This window comes from Macrotis lagotis, chromosome 1, assembly GCF_037893015.1.
Source record: "Macrotis lagotis isolate mMagLag1 chromosome 1, bilby.v1.9.chrom.fasta, whole genome shotgun sequence".
In the NCBI taxonomy this organism is placed as follows: domain Eukaryota; kingdom Metazoa; phylum Chordata; class Mammalia; order Peramelemorphia; family Peramelidae; genus Macrotis; species Macrotis lagotis.
Window position 1 is genome coordinate 55,273,829 of NC_133658.1, and position 24,521 is coordinate 55,298,349.

The 24,521-nt window shown below is 42.1% G+C and overlaps 1 protein-coding gene and 1 non-coding gene across 6 annotated transcripts in view; both read left to right on the plus strand.

Moving 5' to 3' along the window:
- Nucleotides 1-2,412: 2,412 nt before the first annotated feature.
- TRNAM-CAU (transfer RNA methionine (anticodon CAU)) lies at nt 2,413-2,485 on the plus strand. Its single transcript has one exon. It is a non-coding gene; the product is annotated as a tRNA-Met (tRNA).
- Nucleotides 2,486-3,851: 1,366 nt separating this feature from the next.
- Nucleotides 3,852-24,521, plus strand: part of FBXO31 (F-box protein 31) — a 58,080-nt gene continuing 37,410 nt past the window's right edge. For 2 of the 5 annotated variants that reach the window (XM_074201691.1, XM_074201699.1), the window contains exon 1: nt 3,852-4,293. In XM_074201691.1, the coding sequence (XP_074057792.1) occupies nt 3,861-4,293 (433 nt within the window). In that variant the 5' untranslated portion in view covers nt 3,852-3,860. Of the gene's footprint in view, nt 4,294-9,397; nt 10,371-15,037; nt 15,189-24,521 lie in introns of those variants that run through there. The other 3 variants (XM_074201710.1, XM_074201715.1, XM_074201707.1) reach the window with 2 other exon arrangements.

Genomic DNA, 24,521 nt, shown 5'->3' on the forward strand with positions numbered 1-24,521 from the left:
GATGAACCCTCTCCATTGTTCTCTTGTTGGATCTTGCTCCTTGTGTTTATTCACTGTAAGTTTCCCTTTAAATATACTCATTGATTAGTAGGCAAGGAAGGCTGACCATTATAATCTTGAAAATCATAAATATCACAGATTATTAGGGACTGGAAGAGATTTTAGAGATCATCTCATCTAATCCCCTATGTTTAAGATAAGGCCTAGGGAGGTAAAATGATTTGTGTAAGGTTACAAAACTAATTTCCTGGACAAGATGAAACTAGAATGGAAAAACTAATGTATTCTTGCTTTCATAAGGAATCTCTCTTTCTCTCTGAACCTTTTAGTCTTTGATGATATGAGTTGCAGATATGCTTGCAACAGTGACATAATGTACATTATAAAGAATTCATGAGGGCACTTGGAGTACTATACAATGAAGCAATCAGAGTTGATGTCCTCTTAGGTCCCTTCTAGCTTAAATATTTAATGAACAAGTCTGGAATTGAGAAATTATTATCATTATCCTCATGAGATTGTAAACTCCTTGAAGGCAGGGATTGTTTTTTTATTGCTATTTACATCCCCAGACTGAGCACAGTGTCTGGAATATAGTAGGTGCTTAATAAATGATCTATTATTATTAATATTATAGCTTAATTATTGATTATTGTCATTTATCATTCATAATATATCTTAACATAATGTTTTATACAGTATAATTTTATATAGGATTATTATTAATAATGATAGCTGACATACACAGAGCTTCAATAATTAAGAGCTTTATATGTATGTATATTTCTACATAGTATATAATGATCCATGTATGTTACAAAGTTGTATATAATACATATCAAAATATACAAAGTTTTTGGCAGTTATTAGTTTTATATTTTATGTGTATACATACCTGCACAGAGTGCAATACATGTATGTATGTATCACACACATACATATGTATCTATAATAGTTCTCCAGATATGTATGCAAACATATATGCAAACTGTAGATATATGTGTGTAGTCTCATTTGATCTGAACCTGATAAAAGTATCCTTAAATTCTCCCCTGTAGTTAAGCCTAGATAATTATGAAATCTGGTTGATATTTATTTTTTTTCATAACTGAACAAAGGTTTTATAATCAAACTGTATGCCCCAGCTGCAAAACCAGCTAGACTGGTTGTGATGTAAGTCTAATTCACATTCTGAGAAGGAAATGTTAAAACATGAGACAAACAAAACAGAATGGTTTCCTGCTACCTGCTGCCTATTATTATTAATATTAGCAGTGATTTTTAACTGTCCTTTCTAATTTAAAAAAGGGGAACTATTTGGTGGCTGCTGCTGTTAGGTCGAGGCAGAGTATGCTTATTGTCCTGGTAGACATAATTCTGTTATACCTTCTGGAAAAACTGATAGTTTCTTTAACTAGATTAAGAATCTTGGCATCGCAGCCGTAAGAGCTTGAGATTTTTAGGAATCATCTCCAATCCCCTCATTATTTGATCTTAAGTTTTTAAAAATTTTTATTCGATGGAAATAAGTTTTGTTTCCACATGCATAACATACCAAATTGCTTTCTGTCTCACTGAGAAGGAAGGGAAAGAGTTTGGAAATTAAACAAAAAAGAATACTAAAAATTAGTTTTTACATGTAATTGGAAAAATCATATATAGATACATAATATATAAATATAATATATGATATACATATTATATATAACATGCACAATATAGAAATATAATATATAAAATGTTTTACAAAACGTTATTCAAATAAAAATTAATTTGTATGAACTTGAATATGGGTTTCGTAAAACACGCTCAGGTTTAAGGTAGGAAGAAGAAATGTGTAATTTTGTCTTCTAAGGTGAATCTGGAAGAAACCCTGCAGCAGCGGGTTTAGCAGCAAAGGACTTAATCTATGGTGGCGGTACACTGGCCCTTTATAAAAGGGGAAGGGTCCATGAATTTGTGTTTTTAAAGGTGGAAAAACAATCTGCAGCCAGCACAATCAGTTACTAAATTAAAACAACATTTAATGGGTGCTCGAATCCTGCAGGAAGGATGGTGCTCGAATTCTACATAGGTTTTATAATTATTTTAATAGTTAGAAATATTATTAATGGATTTCGACAATGGAGCCGGATACCCACCCAGAAGGACATGGTGGCAAACTGGAACCTGATTTCTTTCCCTTTCAATGTGATTGCTTTTGAACAGAATGATGTCTTTTTCATTCAAGGAGTGCGTTTGCAGCGTCTGCGAGGTTTTAAATGGTTGAAAACATTCGAATCCAGTCTTTTACCCCAAATTCAGAAGCATATTTACTTGAAATACGCAAGGAAAAGAAAGGAGTATAGGCAAATCGCCTGCCGGGTTCATAAATTTATTCAAAAGCTCTTTCACGGAAGCCGTTGCTAAGGAGCCTCGTTAGCGCAGTAGGTAGCGCGTCAGTCTCATAATCTGAAGGTCGTGAGTTCGATCCTCACACGGGGCATCCGCAATCTTTTTTTTTCCCCTTTTCCCCCACCTCCCGAAAAAAAAACTATCCTGGATTATTTTAGACTAATCTTGAAGGGCAGTTAAGGAAAGATGCTGTTTAAACTACCAAGGGGGCGTTCGAAAATTTATTCTTTTCTATTTTTTTTAAGACTGACTGCAATCTCCGGAGCCTTTCGGGTTCAGGCGAGAACGCCCTACCCCCTATTTTGCTAAGTGGGAACGCCAGGGCCCGGTCCGGCTCCCGGTGGGGACGGGCCGGGCCCGGCTCGGAGTCCCGTCGCTACAATGTAACTAGAGGGCCGGGCCGGCTCGGAGTCCCGTCGCTACAAAGTAACTAGAGGGCCGGGCCGGCTCGGAGTCCCGTCGCTACAATGTAACTAGAGAGCCGGGCCCGGCTCGGAGTCCCGTCGCTACAAAGTAACTAGAGGGCCGGTCCGGCTCGGAATCCCCTCGCTACAATGTAACTAGAGGGCCGGGCCCGGCTCGGAGTCCAGTCGCTACAATGTAACTAGAGGGCCGGGCCACGGAGTACCGGAGCTGGGGCGGCCCCGCGAGCTCTCGGGACGGCAGGGAGCCGGGCCTCGCTTTCCCCAATGCAGGTGGTGTGCGTGGGGCCGGGCTTCCTCCGTCAGTGTGGGAGCCCACTCGCGGACCCTCATGCCGGCCCCCTCCTTTTAGAAGCCAAGTCAATCAGCGCTAGGCTTATGAGAATTCCGAACAATGAACAGTAATCCACGAGCTTGTCTAAGCGCGCGGGGAAGCCCAAGGCTGGCTCCTCGGGATCTTGTGGCAAGGGCACCGGGGCTGCGAAGGAACCCCGTCGTGCAGGGGTGCGGTCAGGAGCACAGGCCCGGGGGTCCCCAGCTCCGACTCTGCCCTCAGGCCGGCTTACGTTTGTCTCTATTGTTGCCCCCCATGTCAGCTTCTACGACCTAAACAGTGGGCGCCTAACACATGCTTCAGCTCCCTTGCACGTCCGGCAGCTGGCACACGGTAGGCGCCTAATAAAAGCTGGCTGACACAGTGCGGCGCTGCTCCGCGGGGGCGCCCCGCTTCTCCCCGGGGAGAGGGAGCAGCCGCCGTGGGGCGGCGCAGGCGCAGTACCCAATGTGCCGCGGGTCGCGACCCCTGGGGCGGGGAGATCCGAGAGGCGGGAGGCGTGGCTCGGGCCGCGCCGGGGAGGAGGCGGGGCGAGGGGCGCGGCGGGGCCGGGCCAAGGAGGCGGGCCTGCGAGCGCGTGTCCGCGCGGGCGTGCGGCGGCATTGGCCGGGCCCGGGCGGCGGGGGCGGGCGTGGGCGCAGGCGCGCGCGCGCGCGGCGGCGGCGGGGGCGGGGGCCGGGGCGCCGGGCGCCCGTCACAGAGGAGCCGGCATGGCGGTGTGCGCCCGGCTCTGCGGGGTGGGCCAGTCCCGGGGCTGCCGGCGGCGGCAGCAGCGCAAGGGCCCGGCCGAGGCGGCGGGGGCGGCGGCCGAGAGCGAGCCGGACACGGACCCGGAGGAGGAGCGGATCGAGGGCGGCCCGGCCATGCCGCAGCCGGCGGGGGCCTGCGGGGGCGCGGGGGGCGCGGGGGGCGCGGGCGGCGCGGCCTCGGCCTCGGCCGGCCCGGGGCCCCCGGCGCCCCCGCGGCCCCCGCCGCCCCCGGCCGGCCCGGCGCGCTGCTCGCTCCTCGACCTGCCCCCCGAGCTGCTGGTGGAGATCTTCGCCTCCCTGCCCGGCACCGACCTGCCCAGCCTGGCCCGCGTCTGCTCCAAGTTCCGGCGGATCCTCAACACGGACACCATCTGGAGGAGGCGCTGCCGGGAGGGTGAGCGGCGGGGGCGCGCGTGGGGGCGCGCGCGGGAGGGCGCTGCGTGGGGCAGTGCGAGTGTGCAAGGGAAGGAGCTGCGTGGGGCAGTGTGAGTGTGAGTGTGCAAGGGAGCCGCGTGGGGCAGTGTGAGTGTGAGTGTGCAAGGGAGCCGCGTGGGGGAGTGCGAATGTGCAAGGGAGCTGCGTGGGGGAGTGCAAGTGTGCAAGGGAGCTGCGTGGGGCAGTGTGAGTGCAAGGGAAGGAGCTGCGTGTGGGGAGTGTGAGTGTGCAACAGAAGGAGCTGCGTGGGGGAGTGTGAGTGTGCAAGGGAAGGAGCTGCATGGGGGAGTGTGAGTGCGCAAGGGAAGGAGCTGCGTGGGACAGTGCAAATGTGAGTGTGCAAGGGAAGGGGCAGTGCAAATGTGAGTGTGCAAGGGAAGGGACAGTGCAAATGTGAGTGTGCAAGGGAAGGACATGCGTGGGGGAGTGTGAGTGTGCAAGGGAGCCACGTGGGGCAGTGTGAGTGTGCAAGGGAAGGAGCTGCGTGGGGGAGTGCAAGTGCGAGTGTGCAAGGGAAGGAGCTGCATGGGGCAGTGTGAATGTGTAAGGGAAGGAGCTGCGTGGGGGAGTGCAAGTGTGAGTGTGCAAGGGAAGGAGCTGCATGGGGCAGTGTGAATGTGAGTGTGCAAGGGAGCTGCGTGGGGGAGTGTGAGTATGCAAGGGAGCGGCACAGAGAGTACAAGTGTGCAAGGGAGCTGCGTGAGGCTGTGTGCAAGTGCAAGCGTGAGTATGCAAGGGAGCCGCATGTGTGAGTGCAAGTGTGCAAGGGAAGGAGCTGTGTGGGGCAGTGTGAGTGTGCAAGGGAGCCATGTGGGGGTGTGAGTGTGCAAGGGAAGGAGCTGTGTGGGGCAGTGTGAGTGTGCAAGGGAAGGAGCTGCATGGAGGAGTGTGTGTGCAAGGGAAGGAGCTGCATGGGGCAGTGTGTGAGTGCAAGCATGCAAGTGTGAGTGTGCAAGGGAGCCACATGGGTGAGTGTGAGTGCAAGGGAAGGGAGCTGCACGGGGGTGTGCAAGTGTTCAAGGGGGAGAGTGTGCGCAAGGGAAGGGAGCTGATTCGGGGAGTGTGAGTGTGCAAGGAAAGGGAGCCAGGTGTGTGTGTGTGTGCAAGGGAGGGGGTAGTGTGCATGTGTTGTGTGTGCAAGGGAGGGGTAGTGTGCATGTGTTGTGTGTGCAAGGGAGGGGTAGTGTGCATATGTTGTGTGTGCAAGGGAGGGAGTGTTGAATAAGTGCAAAAGAGGGGTGAATCTATCTGTGTGCAGGAGGTCCAGAGAGCAAGGGGGGTGTATGTGGGCTCAGGGGAATGAGTGTGTGCAGGACATGTGTGTGCAGGGAAGAATGAGGGTCGAGGTGGGGAGAATGCCCATGTATTTCAGGAAGGAGTGAGAGCCTGGGTGCCCCCGGGGCGAGCTCAGTAAGTCTGTGTCAGTTTATTGTCTCCTCTGTGGTGAGAGCTGGGGTAAAAGACAGCCCCTGCCCTGGAGGAGGAGGGGGGACGACCTGAAGATCACTGTGCATCCTCCCACCATAAATAGGGTGACTAGCAGGTGATCCAGAGAGGGAAGGCACTGGGATATGGGATGTGCAAAGAGGGGTGCAAATCAAAGGCCCCTGTGCTATGTGTGGGATTTAATTGTAGAGCCCTCTGAGGGGGAAAGAACTGGGACCCTGTGGGTATGTGTAAGGTGGAAGTAGGAAGGAGGCTGACAAGTCAATGTGTACTTAGTGAATACCTAACAACATATTAGACACTGTAATTTGATGGACGTGTAGTGATAATGAGGATTCTTTTCCAGGGTGCGTTGTTCTGGAATCTAGATGGCACCTGAGGTCCCTTCTAAGTCCCAAATTCTGATTATGGGATTCGAGGAATATGAGGGGAATGAATGGAATGGACACCTACCAATGTGGTAGTCTGTAGAAATCAAAACTGGGCAAGGGGAGGGCATTTTGTAGAGGGAACGATGATTGCTGAAGGATGTGAGGGAAAGACGGTGTAGTGCTCTGTGTGTCTCAAAGACCCCAATTCTGTGATTCTGAGGGGTTATGGAGGGGAATGATTGAGAAAAGGGGTCCTGACTAGTGAGTAGGATGAAGCAGGAACAGAATTGTAATGAAATGGAAGGAGAGAAATATGATTTCTCAGTGATATGTGTTTAAAAAAATGCATGTCAGCCTCTGTTAAAGATTAAATGATATCAAAATTTGGGGAACTGTTTATATTTTTTCTAGGGTTCAACAGCTAACTGGATTTAACTGTTAATAAAACACCATGTTGGTGCCATGAAAATGACAGGACAGAATGAAATTGTATAATTCCAGATATATTCTTTCAACATTTAAAAATGAAACCAGGGAAAACCACATTTTCCTTCCCTCAGTGGAGCTTAGGGGTGGATTAAATCTCTGATGTTCTTCCAACTTTTGAGATTTTGAGAACTGTTTTTTGTTTTGTTTACATTGTCAAAACTCTTGAGGTTGACTTCCTACAATAATTTCAATCTAAAGCACATCTTTTGATGTATCAGATAAAAATCTGTTAAGATTTTAAATCACAACTTTCCTAGCATAGTGGATTTTGCTCGATAAAAAAGCAGTCACAACTTGAGGAAGCTACCAGCCCTTTTAATGGCATAACCAGAAATTTTTGTGCTTGGGGAAAATGCGTAAGAGCTGTTCATCTAGGAATGGACAACTCTAGGAATGTGGTGGTCTGATGAAATCAAAACTGGATAGGTGACAGTTATGCCTGGTATTTTATATGTATTTAAACAGGATAGAATATTGAGACAAATAGGGAATTATTGTTTCAATTCAATGGGTGATCTTGCTAAAATAAACTCTTGATTTTATTGCTCTCAGTGTGGAGTGTCATCTTTTATTTAGATGAAATGTCTCTGCTGACTTCAGGTTAAATTGTGCCTGTTGGCAAGGTTGAATGAGAATGCATGAGCCCCAGTATAATTGGTTAAAATAACTTAAAATTCATACATTGATAATATCAGTAGAATCATTTTTGTTTTTAAAAGATGGTATCTTCATTGTGGATGAGAAATTCATAAATTTGATTTGTGCACAATCAATCTATAAATATTTATTAAGGACCTACTAGGTCCTGGGTATACAAAGGGAAACAAAAGACATTTCCAGTCCTTTAAGAGCTCACCTTGTAACAGAGGAGAAAATAGGATAAACAGTTAAACAAAGCAAATTCTTTACAGTATATACAGGATAAATAGTAAATAATTTATGGGGAAGGCACTAGAATTAAAAGACCTTGGAGAAGGCTTCTTGTAGAAGATGAGATTTTATTCAGAACTTTAAAGAAAGCCCAGATCTGAGTGTTTTAAATAGTTATTTTTTTAAGAAGCCAAAAAGAAATGGGGGAAGAGAGACTCTTCATTACAAAAGAATTCTGGGCATTGGTTCAGTTTCAGAAGGGGGTAGAACACCTGTATTTCTAAACAGTGCTAACTAGGAGAGGGATGATTTCAGAATTCTTAATTTTGATATTTAGTTAATTTGAATTAAAATTTAGACTTCTTGTGAACATTATCTTATATTTATTTGTAGAACATACATATGAGCCAAATTCTCTTCTATTAAAAAAAAAACCCAAACAAATCAAGCTAAAACCTAACCTTGGCATTACAACATTTTCAACAGTTTAGATTTGTTAATTTGACTATATATCAGTGCTTTTCAGATTAGCCATTATGGTTTTCAGGTAATCCCATTTGAGAAGATGACTTTGTGTTTCAGGTGTTGGGAAGGGCACAGAACAAGATAGATAACATTTGCCATCTTTCAGAATTTAGAAGATGATTTTTAAGAGTAAGGCAAATACAGATTTACTTTGGTAAGAGAACACTTATATCAATTTATATGTAGTTCTATAAATAAATGATTATTTTTTAGTGTTCTGAGAGTATAAACCAAGTATGTTTTGTCTGTGACCATGACTTGATTTATTTTGATTAATGCATAACAATTTACTGAACAGTTTTGAAAGTGAAAGCTTTAACTCAGAGAAACTCAAACATCCAGTGAATGGCTAATACACACTGATGTGATTAGAAAAGTCCAACTGTAACTTTAAACCAAAGCTTTTAAACAATATAAGAGAACCAAGCAGGCTTTCTAAATGATTCTTTTTTTTTTTAGGTATTTAAAATTTTTTTTATTTACTTAGGGCAATGGGATTAAGGTTAAGTGACTTGCCCAAGGTCACACAGCTAGGCAATTATTGTCTGAGGTCACATTTGAACTCAGGTACTCCTGACTCCAGAGCTACCTATCTATCCACTGCTCCACCTAGCTGCCCCTTTCTAAATGATTCTTAATCAAAATTCCCCTACTAGAGAAGATTGAATACTAGAATTTCATGAAGTGTTGGATAACTTGCTTGATGTCTCTAAGGTTCAGCTTTTCCATTTATAAAATATAACTAGGAGAATTTGTTTATATTTTACATGATGGGTGGATGTTTTCAGGATTTTCAATAATATTTGTATAATATTTTAGCTGAAGGGGAAAGTTATATTTTAATTCTAAAATTTTTAGTCATTTTTATCTAGGGCACCAGAGTTTCCATCCAAATTAGTTGTGTATAGTCAGAAATTCTCTCTTCCTATGATACTAATCTCTCTTGATGACTAAATAGGACATGTGTAATTATCATCGTGCTTTTTATCTAGATGAAAAATGGAAAGCTATCTTGTATATTATGAAATAAGGTAGATTTTGCTTTTGTTGGCAGACTTTAAGATTTTTCTTGACAGTGCAGTATTATGAATGAATTAGATAAAAGCCAGTGACCAGCCCTTGATAAAGCCAGAGGTCATGTAGATCAAGCTGTATTATTTTACTTCATTCTGATTTTCTCTCATCTAAAGGCAAAGTCCATGTTAACAGATTACTTTTCAAGAACCGTTTCAAATTTATGAAGGTGGAGCTGAGAGATTTCTTTTCTGGAAAATAAGTTAGATTAGTTGGAAGGAAAGTTACTGGGGTTGGGGGGGGATTTAGGGGTGGTTAAAGCAGAGGATTTAAAAATTTTTTTTTATTTTAAGATAATGAAGTTAAGTCACTTGCCCAAGGTTACACAGCTAGCAATTAGGTGTCTGAGGCTGAATTTGAACTCAGGTGCTCCTAATTCCAGTACTGGTGCTCTATCCACTCCATCACTCAGCTGCTCCCCAGAGATTTCATTGGATCAAGAAACTCAGTGCAGTTATGCCTTCACTTTGGTGCATGTGTCAGAGAGGCCAGAGCTCAGGGCTAGGGTCAGAAACCCTGCTTTGGCATCTCAGATAACCTATTTCTCTCAATTTCAACATCTGTAATTTGGGTCTTATGAGGATGGATTGAGAGAATACTTGAAGCCAATGTTAATTAGTCCCTTCAAGTTCTCAGAAAGTACCCACTGCAGAGCCAGTGATAAAGTGATAGCAAATGACTTCTTGTAAAGTTCTTAGAGTAGGGGTTTAATCAATGCTGATCTGTGTTCTCCCCCTATCCTCCCTTTTTGATGCTTTTTGTTTTTATGAGTCATTTATAAGTATGACCCAGCCTCTCTAGTTACTGAAACCTCCTTGATATCAGTGAAAAACAGGCAAAACCAACCAACACCTGTGCCACTTGTGTTAGAGTGTGTGACATTCTGTGCCTCGCTACCAGAAGCAAGGAAATAGTCTTTGTTAGTTGTCATTGGACTTACTCAGTGTTCTTTTCATTTATTTCCTTGTAGCCATTTGTGTGTTATTGTTCCAAGCTCTTCTCACTTGATTGTTCCATATCAGTGATACATGTTTTCCCATGTTTCAATTCCTTATATTCCTCATTCATTTCTCACTACCAGTAACATTCATCTGCCACGAGTTCAGAGAATCCGAGACTTTGTGTTTGGAAGAGATCTCAGCAGCTGTCTGGAAAAGAGCAGCTTTCCAGAACATCCCCTAAAATGTCATCAGGCCCTGGATGCTTCCCTGACATGAGGATGGCAGCCCATTCTACTTTTAGATAGTTCTTCCATTCCCAGGTGATAAAGCCCTTGTTTTTTTCTCCCTCATATATTTTATTGTTATCTTCTGTTTGTTTTGTTATTAGTTCTGTTTCCCTACCTGGTGGAATCTTCTTTTCTAAGAGTTAAGAAAACCATCCAGTAAACAGCAGGACTGCATCCGACAGCTAGACAACATTGTGTCCTCCTGAGTCTCTGGCTTGGTGTGTAATGATTGATTGATGTTGACTGGTCTTATCTTTTTAATGAATTTTTTTATTATGGACTTAAAATCAACAAATATGAAAGTTTCACTAGGCAGTGAAGACCAGAAAAGACAATTATGTATGAGACTGAACTTTTGTATGTTTAGTATTTTATGTATAATTTTTTTCAAAGCACTTTTTAAATTGAACATGATAGAAGTAAAACTGTTTTGTTTGTGTCTCCTTTTCTGTGTATTTGTTAAATGTTTCCATTAATGGTCTGTTTTGGGGAGTGGGGAAAACTATTACTATCCACCAGTTCTTTTCCCTTTCCCCCAAACCACCCTTTCCCCTTCTTTTATTTTTGACAATTCAGTCTAGTTAAGGAATAACAAATCAACATTTTTGACTTTGTCTTCTGAAGCCTTGATTGGTGTCACCGCATTGATCAAAATTCCAAAGGCTTTGAACGGCTGTTCTCTTTTACATTATCATAGTCATTGTATAAATTACTCTGGTTCTGTTCACTTTCCCCCATATCAGTTCATATAACATTTTTATGATGCACAAATATTCTATTACAGTCACAAACCATAATTTGTTAAGCTTTCCCATAGTAATTGATTCCTATTTTATTTTCAAGTGTTTACCAAAAAGTATAACTATAAATGTTTTTGTATACATGCTTTCTTTCCCTCTGTCTTTAGCTCCTTTTAGGGGCAACTCAAGTTTGGCTAGAGCTTGAAATCAGGAAGACTCAACTTTATGAGTTTGAATTCTAGCCTCAGACATTGTGCCCCCAGGCAAGTTACTTAAACCACCCTGTTTGCTTTACAGATTTACAGTTCCTCCTCTGTAAAATGAGCTGGAGAAGGAAATGGCAAACCACTCTAATATCTCTGCCAAGAAAACTACCACCACTGTCACAACTTGAACCCCTTTGGGGGGGGGGGTATAAACTTAGTAATGGTGTGAGTAGGTTCAATAATACATTAGGATACCTGTCCACACCACAGAGCCTCTTGCAGTTGTCATTTTCTGCTTTTGTCAGTTTTGCCTGTCTGTACTGTAGGATGTGAAATAGTGTCAGTTATTTTAACTTGCATTTCTCTTAACAGTGCTTTGGAACATTTTCTTTTTTTTTAGGTTTTTGCAAGGCAATGGGGTTAAGTGGCTTGCCCAGGGCCACACAGCTAGGTAATTATTGTCTGAGGCTGGATTTGAACTCAGGTACTCCTGATTCCAGGGCCGGTGCTTTATCCACTGCGCCACCTAGCTGCCGCCAGGAACATGTTTTAATGGTCATTGAAAGCTTTAATTTTTTTTTTAAATTGCTTATTCACATTTTTTGAACCATTTATCTCTTGGAGAACGACACATATGTTTGTATTAGTTCTGTTTATACTTTAGATGTCACCTTTGCCAGAGAAATTTGTTGCAAATAATTTTCCTTAGTTCGCTATTTCCCTTATAAAGGCCATACATTGATTTTGATCTTGCAAAAACGTTTTACGTTTTATGTTATCAAAATTGCTCATTTTAGTTTTTATGGTCATCTGTACATTTCACTATTGGTTTTTTGTTTATTCAAGAATTCTTATTGCTCTTTATTTTATTAGCATTGTAGTATATTGCTGTCAGCTCAGATTCCACTTCTCAGATGAGTTCTTGTCTTCTAGTCACTAGTGAGTGCTTTTCTTCTCTCCATTCCCACCCCCGAAATTATATTATATTTACTTTGTGTATTTAGTATATACTTACATGTAGATGTTTTTCCTGAGAGACTAGGGATAATTTAAATTTTTTGGATATCTTCAGTGAGGAGCATAATGCTTTGTATCTATTAGGGTTTACTAAATACTTGTTGATTCTTTTTTTGGGGGGAGGAGAACAATGGGATTAAGTGACTTGGCCAGGATCACATAGCTAAATATGAAATTTGAGACTGAATTTGAACTTAGGTCCTTCTGACTCCAGGGTGGGTGCTGTATCCACTGTCCCACCTAGCTGCCCCAGCTTATTGATTAATTTCTTTTGAATCAATTCATCTAAGCCTTTCCATGTTGCTCTGAGTTCCATCATTCCTTCCTTCCTATTAATAGTCCATTACATTGATATGCCAGTTTTTTGGGTTTCTTTTTTGGTCAATATTCAATTATGGATACTCACCTTTCTTCAAGTCTTTTACCACCAGAAAGCAACCTGCTATGAATATTTTGTTATATAGTGGTACTTGGTTTTGGTTTTAACTTCTTGGGGCTAAGTGGGATTACTGGGTTAACTGAGTTAACCATGGACAGTTTGTTACTTGAATGGTTGCAAATGTTCAGAAGGGTGGATCAATTTGTAATTCTACCAACAGATTATTAGTATGTCTGCCCATATTAGTATGACTGTTTCTGTTTTTTATCAGCTTTAACAATTTAAATGCAAGGTTTGAGGTCAGAAGCCTCAGAATTGTTTGTTTTCAGATGACCATTTAGACTCTGTGATATTCCTTTTGTAAAACTTTTGAGTGTTACTTATCAGGGGATGACTCTTTGTGTTCTTAGTTTGTATAAATTCCCTTTGTATCTTGCAAAGCATAATTTCTTTGTCAGTGACGTTAGCCCATTTTGTGTGTATTTTTTTTTAAAACATCCATTAAATTCTCAATCCTTTATATTTATGTAACAGTCCAAGGAGGAACTCATGATGAAGTCACAATTTTTTCTGAAAACTTTGAGGCAGAATTTTTAGCTGAGAGTGAGATGGGATAGCAGCCATGGGAAGTTTGGCCTTTTTGAAGATGAAGAGTGATGAAAAGGTTTGCAAGAGTCCAGATGGAGAATAGGATAGTGAGTTGATTGGGGGGGAGGGGGTAAGAGGGATTGCTGATTAAAAAGGGAAATAGTGAGGGCCCAGTTGTGTAACATAGATGGTCAAGGAAGTTATGTGGGGGGGGAGCGCAGGAGCTGGGTTTTGTATAATTGATATAAGGAGTGGGAAAGGAAAGGCAAAGGTTTAGAATGAAAGGAGTTTGTTGCCATATAGAATAGGCATTTTACAGGATACAGAGGAAGGACTCAGTGATGTTTTGGTTGAAATTTTGGAGTGAAAGGTTTGAGGAAGGGAAGAAGGAATTGGGGGTGAGGGTGGGGAATGTGGTTGGGATGATGATCTACAGAGAATCAGAATTACTGGGATTTGAAGGATATGACCAGATGTGAGAGTGTTTTTCATTGAATAGAGGGTGTCATTCCTCTTCCCAAAGGAATCTGGAGGCAAGTACATGAAATATATATATGGGAGGTGCTTAGTCCAGTGATCAGAAGAGAGGTCCCACTTCACAACTTCTCTTTTCCAAAGGGTAGATAGAGTGTAGGCTGCAGCTGGAGGATGGAGTTGGACCCCATAGCAGGTGATAGAAGTCTTTCACTTCCCCATATTCCTCTTCCCTTTAAAAGGGCTAGACACAGAGGAAGATGCGGAGCATGTGTCAAACGAAAGTTGTTGCTCTTTGCACCAGAGGTTCTCCACATCTTGCTTAGGAGATTGGGCAGGCAGCAGGAAGCAGAAATTGCCTTGTTCTGACACAGATGGAAGTTGTTGCTTTGGGACAGATAGAAGATGCTTGCCACCTTCCCTCAGGGTCCACAATGCATAATGGATGAAAAACCCATGTGATCACAGGAAAGTTTGGCTATACTCAACTGAGGAGACTGGAAATCTGGCAACATCAGGAAAAGGTAGACTTCTTGAGTGGGGAGGGGGGAAGGACAGTGACTCTGGGGCAAATGGAAGATCCTAGGCTCCTTGCTTCCCTCCCTTGGCTCATTGTGCCCAACAGGAAATGGATGGAAGATTGTGCTGTATTCTGGTAAGGTGAGATTCCCATCTAGGGTAATGTGTTTAGCTATGGGTGCTGTGTTTTAGAAAGAATATTTATTAATTGGATTGCATTCAGCTCAAGGCAATCAGGATGGTTGTCATATGAGAGTCTCTTGAAAAAACCAGGTCTGTGTAACTCTCCTGGGGGAAGTTGAGTTAATCTTGTTCTATGAAGAAGTGGAAGCAGCTACAAAGAAGATGATTTTGGTTCCCATGTCAGGAAAAATTTCCTCCTGATGAAAGCTGTCCAAAAGCTGCTTGTTCTAGATGATAAAGATAGAGGGTCTGTTTGGAGGTGTTCAAGAAGAGACTGGACAATCACTTGTTAGACATGTTGGATGTTACTTTGTTCAGGGACACAGGATGAAATGACTTTCAAGATTCCATGATTTTCTGAACTTAAAATAGAAGGTACTTGTAAGGCCTGGTGACTATTTGTAGTTGTCCTTTGTGTTTGAAGAGGACCAAAATGCCATTACTATGTTTGGGTCAGTGTATCTGACTGTGGCTGATCAGACTGTTTTGAGCTTGGAAAGACTCTTCCACAGATGAGGCACAAGATGTCTCCACCTTAATATTTGGGGTGGAGATATCTCTAAACCTGCATGTTGGTGATCAGAGGTAAAGTTAAAGGGTGGGAGTTAAAGGTAACAGTGATAACACTGTCAGACAGAAAAGTTTGAAGAGACACTGGCCTGCTTAGAACGAGTTCAGTTCAATTCAGCAGATCTTTAGTGTCCCCTCTGCAAAGCATTATCCCTGGGAGGAATACACTATAGAGGTAAGTATATAGAAGAAAGCTTTAGAGAGACATTGAAGGAGATGAGGAGTCAATAAGCTGCTTTTTTAAAAAAGTTTTTGCAAGGCAATGGGGTTAAGTGACTTGCGCAAGGCCACACAGCCAGGTAATTATTAAGTATCTGAGATCGGATTTGAACTCAGGTCCTCTGGACTCCAGGACCTAGTGCTCTATCCACTGTGCCACCTAGCTGCCCCAATAAGCTGCCTTTGAAGGAAGTGAGGGACTCTAAAGGGGCAGAGATGAGGTGCGTATGGTAGGAAGGTTGCATGACAAGTTGTTCTTTTTCTTCTCCCAAGAGAACATGTGCTCTCTCCTCTGTTGAACTACAACTGCCTTTGCTTTTAGGGTTTAATTTTTAATAGGACTGTCTAGATTATTGTGATTGTTTCTCTAGTAGTATGGCCTCTTGTTGGTCATTGGGTAAGAATCTCAGGCTTACAATGCAAGAACGTGAAATATGAACACATAAGTAAATACAAGAAATCTTAGGAGAGAGAGAAATTGCTAATAACTGTGAGGATCCCAAAAGGCCTTGTGTATTTAGTGATGTTTGAGTTGCTCTTCTTTTGGAAGGAAGCCAGGGATTCTTTCTACAAGGCAGTGGTGAGGAGGTTGTTTAGTCCAGTTATAAGCAACTTTTTGTGCAAAATCATGGTGGTGGGAATAGAACATTGTGCAGGCCTGTTTGTTAATGCTTGCAATATAAGATTGGAAAGATAGATGAGAATTGCAAAGGCATTGGATACTACTTTGAAGCTTTGTCTTTTATTCAAGGGGCAAAAGGAGTCATTGGTGATTTTTAGTTGGGGGGATGGTATGATATTGGAGCTTAATAAAACCAAAAATCCAATGAGATGCTCAGGAGGGATGGTATATATATATACATACATACATACATACATGGATATAGACACAGAAAACGGACAGGGATTCAAGAAAGGAGGCAGAGAAGGAGCAGTCTAGCAAGCAGGATCATGGAAAATGAAGGGGACGAAGAGCAGAACCTATAGTGTTGAGTTGCAGAAATTTCCAGAAGGATGAGAATGGAAATAAGGCCATTGGATTGAGCAATAACCTTGAAGATGTTGGATCTGGTTGAACAGTAATTGAACAGATGTCAGATTTTAAGAGAATGAGAAGTGAATAGAGGGTGAGGAAGTGGACACAAGAATTCTAGGAGAGGACTTAGGTTGTACAAGGGGAGAATGTTTACTATTGTATGAGACATCAGATGGCAGGTTCACAGGATCATAGTTCTAAAGCTGGAAGCTTTATATGTTAGAGGAAATTGAAGCCCTGGGATGTTCAGTGTCCTGCCTAGACTTTGGGATTTAGTGATTCCATTCTGTGGTATCTTACTGGATTTTTTGTTTTTAAATAGGCAATAGAGGTAAAACCAGGAGTTAAAAAGAGATTAAAGATGAGAGAAGGGGTTTGAAGGCATTTATTTGCTTAGGATATGCGTCAGATATTCATCTTAGAGCGATGCTTCAAACTTGGCTGATTTTCCTTTTTTCTTTGGCAATAGAACCTTTTTAAACTTCAGTCACTTGTTTAAATGATTCAGCATATGGGAGTAAGAATTACATTGTATTTATGTAACTTTTTTCTTTAGATGATTTCATCAATCATGGGTGGCAAGTATGTCTTCTTCTTTCATAGGTCTTAAAACTTCCGAATATTCAGGTAAGAAATTTGAGGCAAACCTTTGTCCATGTTCTGTGCCTATGTCCAAGCAGATTCTCCTGTGGTTCTGTGCCTTCTTCTTTTCTCTCTCTGTTATACCAGCTCTCCTGGGCATCTCATTGGACTTTTGGTTACCTTTATTAAGCTCCAATATCATACCACCACCCCTTACTCAAAAATCACCAATGATTCAATTTGTCTCTTGGATAAAAGACAAAACTTTCAAACTGACAAGATCTAATCCTTTTGCAAGTTAACTCCCATCATCTGTCTTTGGCTCCCTTGACAGCTAGAAAGCAGTTTTCTAAATTGTGCTTCCCCATGGAGGGGAGGGTATTACCAACCCAAGTGCTTGAATGGACAACCTGCAGTACAAAGATCTGTTGTTTACTTAGAAGGTATGACCTGAATGCATTGGTGCACTGGCTATTCATCATCTCTGAACTTCATTTGCTTTTACCATTTATTTTTTCCTTGATCTCAAAATCACCATTTGACATCAAAATACACTGAATTTCTGGTATTAGTGTGCAGTATAGTTACCCAAGCTTATCTACTTTCACTTAATTTTGTTTCTGAACCATCTTGTGCCTAGATTATTTTTATTTTATTTTTTTTTAGGTTTTTGCAAGGCAAATGGGGTTAAGTGGCTTGCCCAAGGCCACACAGCTAGGTAATTATTAAGTGTCTGAGACCGGATTTGAACCCAGGTACTCCTGACTCCAGGGCCGGTGCTTTATCCACTACGCCACCTAGCCTCCCCTCTGTGCCTAGATTATTAAAATAATTTATTGACTAGTTTCTTTGACAATAGTTTCATCCTCTTTTCAGGATTTTTATATACCAGCATCAGAAGAGTTTTCCTAAAGCACAGCTTTTGACTTATTTGCTTCCTTGCTTAATAACCTTCAGAGACTCCATATTGCTCCTATAATCAGTTTTAAATCCTGAAACCTGTTGATACCCTTTAATCCCAATCTGCATTTCTAGATTTATCTCTGAATACTCCCATTACTCAGGCAGAGTAGATAGAATTCGACCTGAGAGCCAGGATCCCAGGGCTTTAAATTTGAACTGTCATTTGTCAGATCTGTGACTTTTGGCAAATGGAATCTAACTTCTGAGCTTCTTCTTTCTTGTCTGCCAAGGGGATGATGATGGAAGACTACCCTGTCATAGGATTTTGTAAGAATCAGTCAAATTAAATCAATATTGTGTGTGAAAGTGTTAGTTTACTTGTACAGTGCTTTGTAAATAGAAATTGCCATTATTTCTTCTTTTGTGAACCTTCTCTTCCAGCCAAGCCAGTCTTTTCATTATCCCTTAAAAATCTTTTCCCAATCTCTGCACTGTTAGGCCATTGCTCAAGCCTTCTAACCCCCTTCTTCTTCAGTTTCTACCCTATCTTCCAGGTCTAGCTCATTTTTTATCTTTGGTCCTGTAGAACTCTGCCAGTGTATCTCTCTTTCACATTGTCTATATCAGTGATTAATACCTAATGTATGAATGTAGTTGGTCAATGTGTATTTTGGAATCCCTAGGTTTGTTTTTCAGGAAGTCTGAAGGGAGAAAAGAAATAATCCCCAAACAAAAACAAGAAAACCAAGTTATTTTCATAATAATACCAAAATATTTAAATTTCTAATAAGGGTGATTATTATTTGATATAAGCCTTTTAAACAGAAGCATTTGGGGGTTCTCAGTTTAATAGTCTAAATCAGTCCTGAACCAAAAAGTATGAAAACTGTTGGTCTCTACAGACATCTGACAACCTCAGTCATCTGAAAAATGACAGTGCCTGCTCATGTTCCTCAGCTGACTAGCTGTAAGTCTTAAAAATCAACCCTAAGCTCAGAAGTGTAAGGTTTTATATCTTTCCTCCATTGCTTTATCAACCTGGGGGTGTCTGTCAATATAATATTAATTTCTACGTTACAGTTTCTAGAATTCTTTGTATATGTTATTCCCTCATTTGACCCAGATGGCAGCCTTGTGAGGTAAGAAATAGCAAATTTGTTATTGTTGTTCTCATACAGACTAAGGTGTTTTGATTGTGAAACGCAGGGTTCTTTGCAGCCTGTTCCCCTCTCCCTGGTATGAATGAAGGATATAGGTCTGTCTAGGCTGGTGACCGAAGGGTGTACCAAAGGCCATGTCAGTGAGGATTCCATTGATGGCGTGATAGTGTTTATTTACTACTCACACTGGGCTGGTGCCGTGAGGACACAGAACAAAACAGCCTCGTTTTTAATTTCTAATTACTTCTATCTTTCTCTTTTGGGAAACTCTCTGGAGCTTGGTTTTCCCTAGTTATTTAATGACAGTTTTTATATCTGCCATAAGGTGGTGTTTTCAGGAGCCTTCTGCTTTAGAAGCAAGGAAGCTCAGGACCCGGGAAAGATGTAATCTTCTTTTTGTATTGGAAGCAAATCTTGACATTCTTTCTTTGATGTTCCTCCCTTCTGGTAAACCCCATTTAGTGGTGAGTCTGGAAACAGACCCCGTTGTACGGCCATGTCTCTAATCCTGAGCCACTCTGGACTCAATACAAGTTGCTCGTTTACTTGCCCTCGGTCACGTCCAGTACACATGCTACCTCATGCCAGGAATTCACCACTCCTTCAACACCCCATTCCTTCCACCGCTTGAAGTGTATTTAAAGAGGGTCTGGCCCTCTGCTCTGCCCTTTCTCTCTCCATGTGACTTGGCCGGGTGACTGCTGCTCCATTACCTTTCTCCAGACTGGATCCATGTGGTCCCAGCTCCATGTGGCTGGATCCATGATCTCAGCCCAGCCACTGGGGCTGCTTTGCTTCTTTCCCTTTCTTAACTCTTTGCTATTCTCCCCCAGCCCAGCTGTGACTGTCTCTTCTTTGCTTCACCTTACTATCTTCTTAAAAACTTAACTTCTTTACCTTGTTAAAGAATCTAATGTGTGAACTTTTGATGTAACCTGTGTAATCTGAGAATTAAAGTCCTTGCCTTTCCTTACCTTCCTGAGTCAGAGAGTCTGGTGATTTCATCACCCAAAGGAACCACAGCTGTGTCTCTCACACCAGCTGCTCTGGCAGCACACCTTCATTCTAGAGAGGTCTTTTATTGGGGGAATCTCTTTCAGGAGGTGATTGGTGGGTTCCCTTAATTTCTATTTTATCCTCTGCTTCCATAGAGAGGTCTTTTTAGTCACTTTCTCAGGTGTTGTGGTCCAAGGTAAATGTCTGAGAAGTGGGTGCTCTTTTACTCCCCGATGCACCAGTAGTAATAGAATCGAATTTTCAATAAAAACAGTGTCCTTGTAAGAGTCATGCACCAAAGCACATTCTGTTCTTTGCATCCCTTATGCTGCCCCTGGTCTTTGGCTGCTATTCTCCCCCCCCCCCCCCCCCCGACTTTCTTGTCTTGTGTCCTCACCATTGATGAACCTTCACCACTCTTCAGACCTACCCATTTAAACAATGTTGAGTGAATTAGAAAGCATTTTAGTGCTTACATTGTGTCAGCCTCAGTGCTAGGTTACAAGAGTCCCACTATGCTGTGTGCTCCTTCAGGTGCCTGGCATGGGAGGAGGATTTATGAATACTTTTGGTTTGACATTCTAATGGAAAAGCCATGTTTGGAGGAGTTCAGGAGGAACATCAGATGATGGCATTATGAACAAGCAGTTCCTCTGAAAAGGATGGCTAGTGGTGAGGAGTGAAGATGCAGGACATGGAGATGGAAGTGGAATGATGACTTTGGGGCTCATTAGTCAGAATTCAGGATCCAGGGTGATTGACAATCAGACCAAATAATAGTTAGGGATTTATTGTGATGTTACTACCAGCAATTCAATATTCTAGGTCTGTTCCACTGATAAACAGAGATCTGGGAGGAATGGTGTGGAGGCAATATCTACTCTTTGGAATGCTCCAGATTGAATTGCTAGGCAGCTTTGGTAACATCCTTGATTGGGGAGAGTTTTTCAAAACCCTGAATTCATGACAATTGTGAAATTGAAATTAAAATAGAGGATAAAGTTCATTTTTATTCTTGGAATTTCATCATCTTTCTTACAGAGAAGCAATGTGTGTGGTTGGTTTAGTGGAAAGACCATTCGCTTTGTAGTCTGAAAGACTAAAGACCTGGATTTAAATCCTAATTCTGCTTTCTGTTCTCACTACCTTAAAGGGTTTTTCCTTTAGAAAATTCTTTTTATTTATGGTTTTTTGTTCTCCTATTTTATCTTGTTTTATTTATTTATTTTTAGTTTTTTCCCCCAAGGCAAATGGGGTTAGGTGACTTGCCCAAGGCCACACAGCTAGGTAATTATTAAGTGTTTGAGACCGGATTTGAACCCAGGTACTCCTGACTCCAGGGCCGGTGCTTTATCCACTGTGCCACCTAGCTGCCCCAATCTTGTTTTATCTTAAACATGTGAGTGGAAAAGTTTTATACCTTTGTCCTCTGACATAAACTTCTTGGAGATTCTCTGGTTAAATGGCTCTTAATCTGTGGACCCTTAAGAGGTCTGTGGATAGATTTTAGGGGCTGTGTATTTGGATGGGAGAAAATGACTTATGTAATTTCACAAACCTTTAACTAAAACTTAGCACTTCTTTCATTTATTTTGAACCATTATTATGAGAAGTCCCTGCCCTTCACCAAACTGACAAAGGGTTCCATGACATAAAAAAATGGAGAACACCTGATAATGTTCAGTCTATCAATAATGCATTCTCAAGGACATGAAGCCCACAGTGACTTGGCCAAGGCCACATGGGTAGTGACTAGAATCACTGCTTTCCATTGGTCCTCCCAACATTTGATTGATTTCTGCATGAGTGAAATGTTGAATTCCTGAAATCTCTCCTGGGTAAACTCTCCCCCTACTTCTCCTCCTACTTCTGTGCACCGATTCAGGCCATACAAGTAGCAAATTATTTCAGATATGTAATGAAATAATTTTAAGCAAATGCCAAAAGTAAGAGAATCCAGCTGAATACAGAGAGTTGTTAGAAACTAATGGATTTTGATTTGGGGCCAAATTTCCATCCTTTATTTCATTTGTACTTTCTGTACATAGTGTGCCAGTTGTAGAGATAAGCTCAAACCTATCACTGAGTTATACAATTCTTTGTGCCCTTTTGGAAGACCTTTGCTTTTGTCATCAAGCTTTTTGGAAATCCAAGATTCTTGGAAATGGAGCAGAGCCTAGTACAAACAAGTTTTGAGTTTGCAAATCATGAACCTTGGTCAATGAGAAGCTGACTCTTCTTTCACCTTTTAAATTTCTTTTGAAGAGACCTAAGCTGTTTCACAGTCCTAGTTCAGTCTGCCTCCATCTCCTTACTTTGAGCCCTGGACAATGAACATAGAATCTGCTGTGAACGTGGCCTGTGTTCATGTTCTTTGGCCAGGGGCAGAGCTGTGTAGGTGAACTTCATAACAAGGCTATGTGGAAATAAGAGAACAGTGAGCCTGGGCCTTTAAACATTTGCTAATCCTGGCTTTACCACTGTGGATTGTTTTGTGTTGCTTTTTGACCTTTAGAACTTGGGCTTGCTGCTGGATTTTATTTTTTTGTCTTTACTTAACTATATCTGTCCATTAATAAAGCCCTAGGCCTAATGGAATAATCCAGGCTGGAAAGGACAAGGAGAAGCGCTTTCCCCTGTGTTCTCATTTCCTCCTCATAGCAACCCTGGGAAGCAGGCATTTTTATTGTCCCCATGTTGCTGGTGAGGAAACTGAGACAGTGGGTTAAAGTGGCTGCCCCAGGATCACCCAGCCAGGAAAGTATCAGAGGCTGGATTTGAATTCAGGGTTTTCTAACTCTTTAAGGCCAGTTCTCTGTCCATTCTGCCATATTAATAATTTCTTGAGAAATAGCTCTTGAAAAACAGGCTTAAAAATGGTTTTTAAGGTATTTAATGTTCTCTGGACATCTATGGGTTTTAAATGGAGATATTTGACTATTCCTTTAAACACAAATGATTCTGGCTTTTAGTCAATAGCCAGTAATCGCCCCCAGCCCATCCTCTGTGACTCACTCTTGTTTAGATTTTGGCAACTTAGAATGACTATAAGTAGAAATTGTTTTCTGTTCTGGCTAGAAGCTTGATGGATCATAGAAGCTTCCTTTCCAGAGTGATATTTTTATAATGGTAAATTATGGGGTTGCTTTGGACAAACTGAGTCCTGGGAAAGATCTTAATTTAGAAAGGCCAAGGGGTCACCTGCTAGATCCTGGCCATCTTGCCACCTGACTCTGGAGGTGTCACTTTAATTTACTGCAAGTAAATACCATTGTTCCGCTTCTAGAAGTAAGGACAAACATCAACCAAGTTGGCCTTACCTTCTGAGGTGGAAGAAGAGGTAAACAGGTGTATAATGAATAAGTGAAGAGTATAAATACAAAGTAGTTCAGTCCAGGTCCTAAGGGAGGGTTGGGAAGTTGGAGGAGGTAATTGTTAGGGTTTGGGGTTCAAGTGGACTTGAAAGAATTCAAGACTCAATGACCCAGAGTTATGGGGGACAGATAAGTTTTCTCCTAGTGGCCTGAGTGTCAAGAAAGAACCAGCAGTTTTTAAGAGGACAGTATAATTTTTTTTTTTAAGGTTTTTGCAAGGCAAATGGGGTTAAGTGGCTTGCCCAAGGCTACACAGCTAGGTAATTATTAAGTGTCTGAGGCCGGATTTGAATCCAGGTACTCCTGACTCCAGAGCTAGGTTAAATTTTTTAAGGGGAAAACAAGGGGATGGTAGTGAACTGTGTGATAGTTTAGTGAAGGCTTTGGGAAGGATGCCTTCTGTGTAAGGGTGGTTTAGGGAATTCTGTTAGAAACAGTCCAAGATAATTTGTTCATTATTTCGAGAACATTTTCACATTGTTTTTGTCCCTCAGGGGCCAGATGGTTCTGGTAAGTATTAAGTGTCTGAGGTTGGATTTGAACTCAGATTCTCTTGACTCCAGGGCTGGTGCTCTTTCCACTGCACCACCTAGCTGCACTGGCATGACAACTTTGACATAAGGCATGGGGATGTTTACAGATTACAGGGTACTTGATATGGGGAAGCTTCTGATCCAATGCAAAGGATGTTGAGGGAGTCTCTATCAGCTCAAGAAAAACATAATTTTTGTAGGCAGAAAGTCAGCGTAGAGATAATTACAAGTTAAGTGAACTATTTATTTGCTTTCTGCCCAATATTTCCTCATCAGGATCAGAAAAGGTTTCACATGGCGAGTGATGCTGGCACTCTGTCTTTATAGGAAGAGAGATTCTATGAGAAGGGGGGGATGTGTGTATAAGGCATGAAATGGGATGTAGGGGTTGTCATGTGTGAAGAGCCCAGAGAAGACCTGTGTGACTGCCTGTCCCAGAGTTTGGAGCTGGAAAGGGAAGGTGAGACCAGAAGTGTTGATAGTCGTCCTTGAGGCAGGTTGTGAGGGAGCCAGCTGCTCCAGCTGATTGACGAGGAGAATGGCCTGGATAGCTTTGTATGCAACTGGGTAGTAGAGAGTGGATGGGAGGTACCTGAAGCAGGATGCTCTATGGAGGAAGCAGTGGTAATAATCTAGGGCAGAGGCCAGGATGTCCTGATCTAAGGTGAAGGGGAAAAGAGGGTTTAGAAGCTTGGGCTGGTGAGT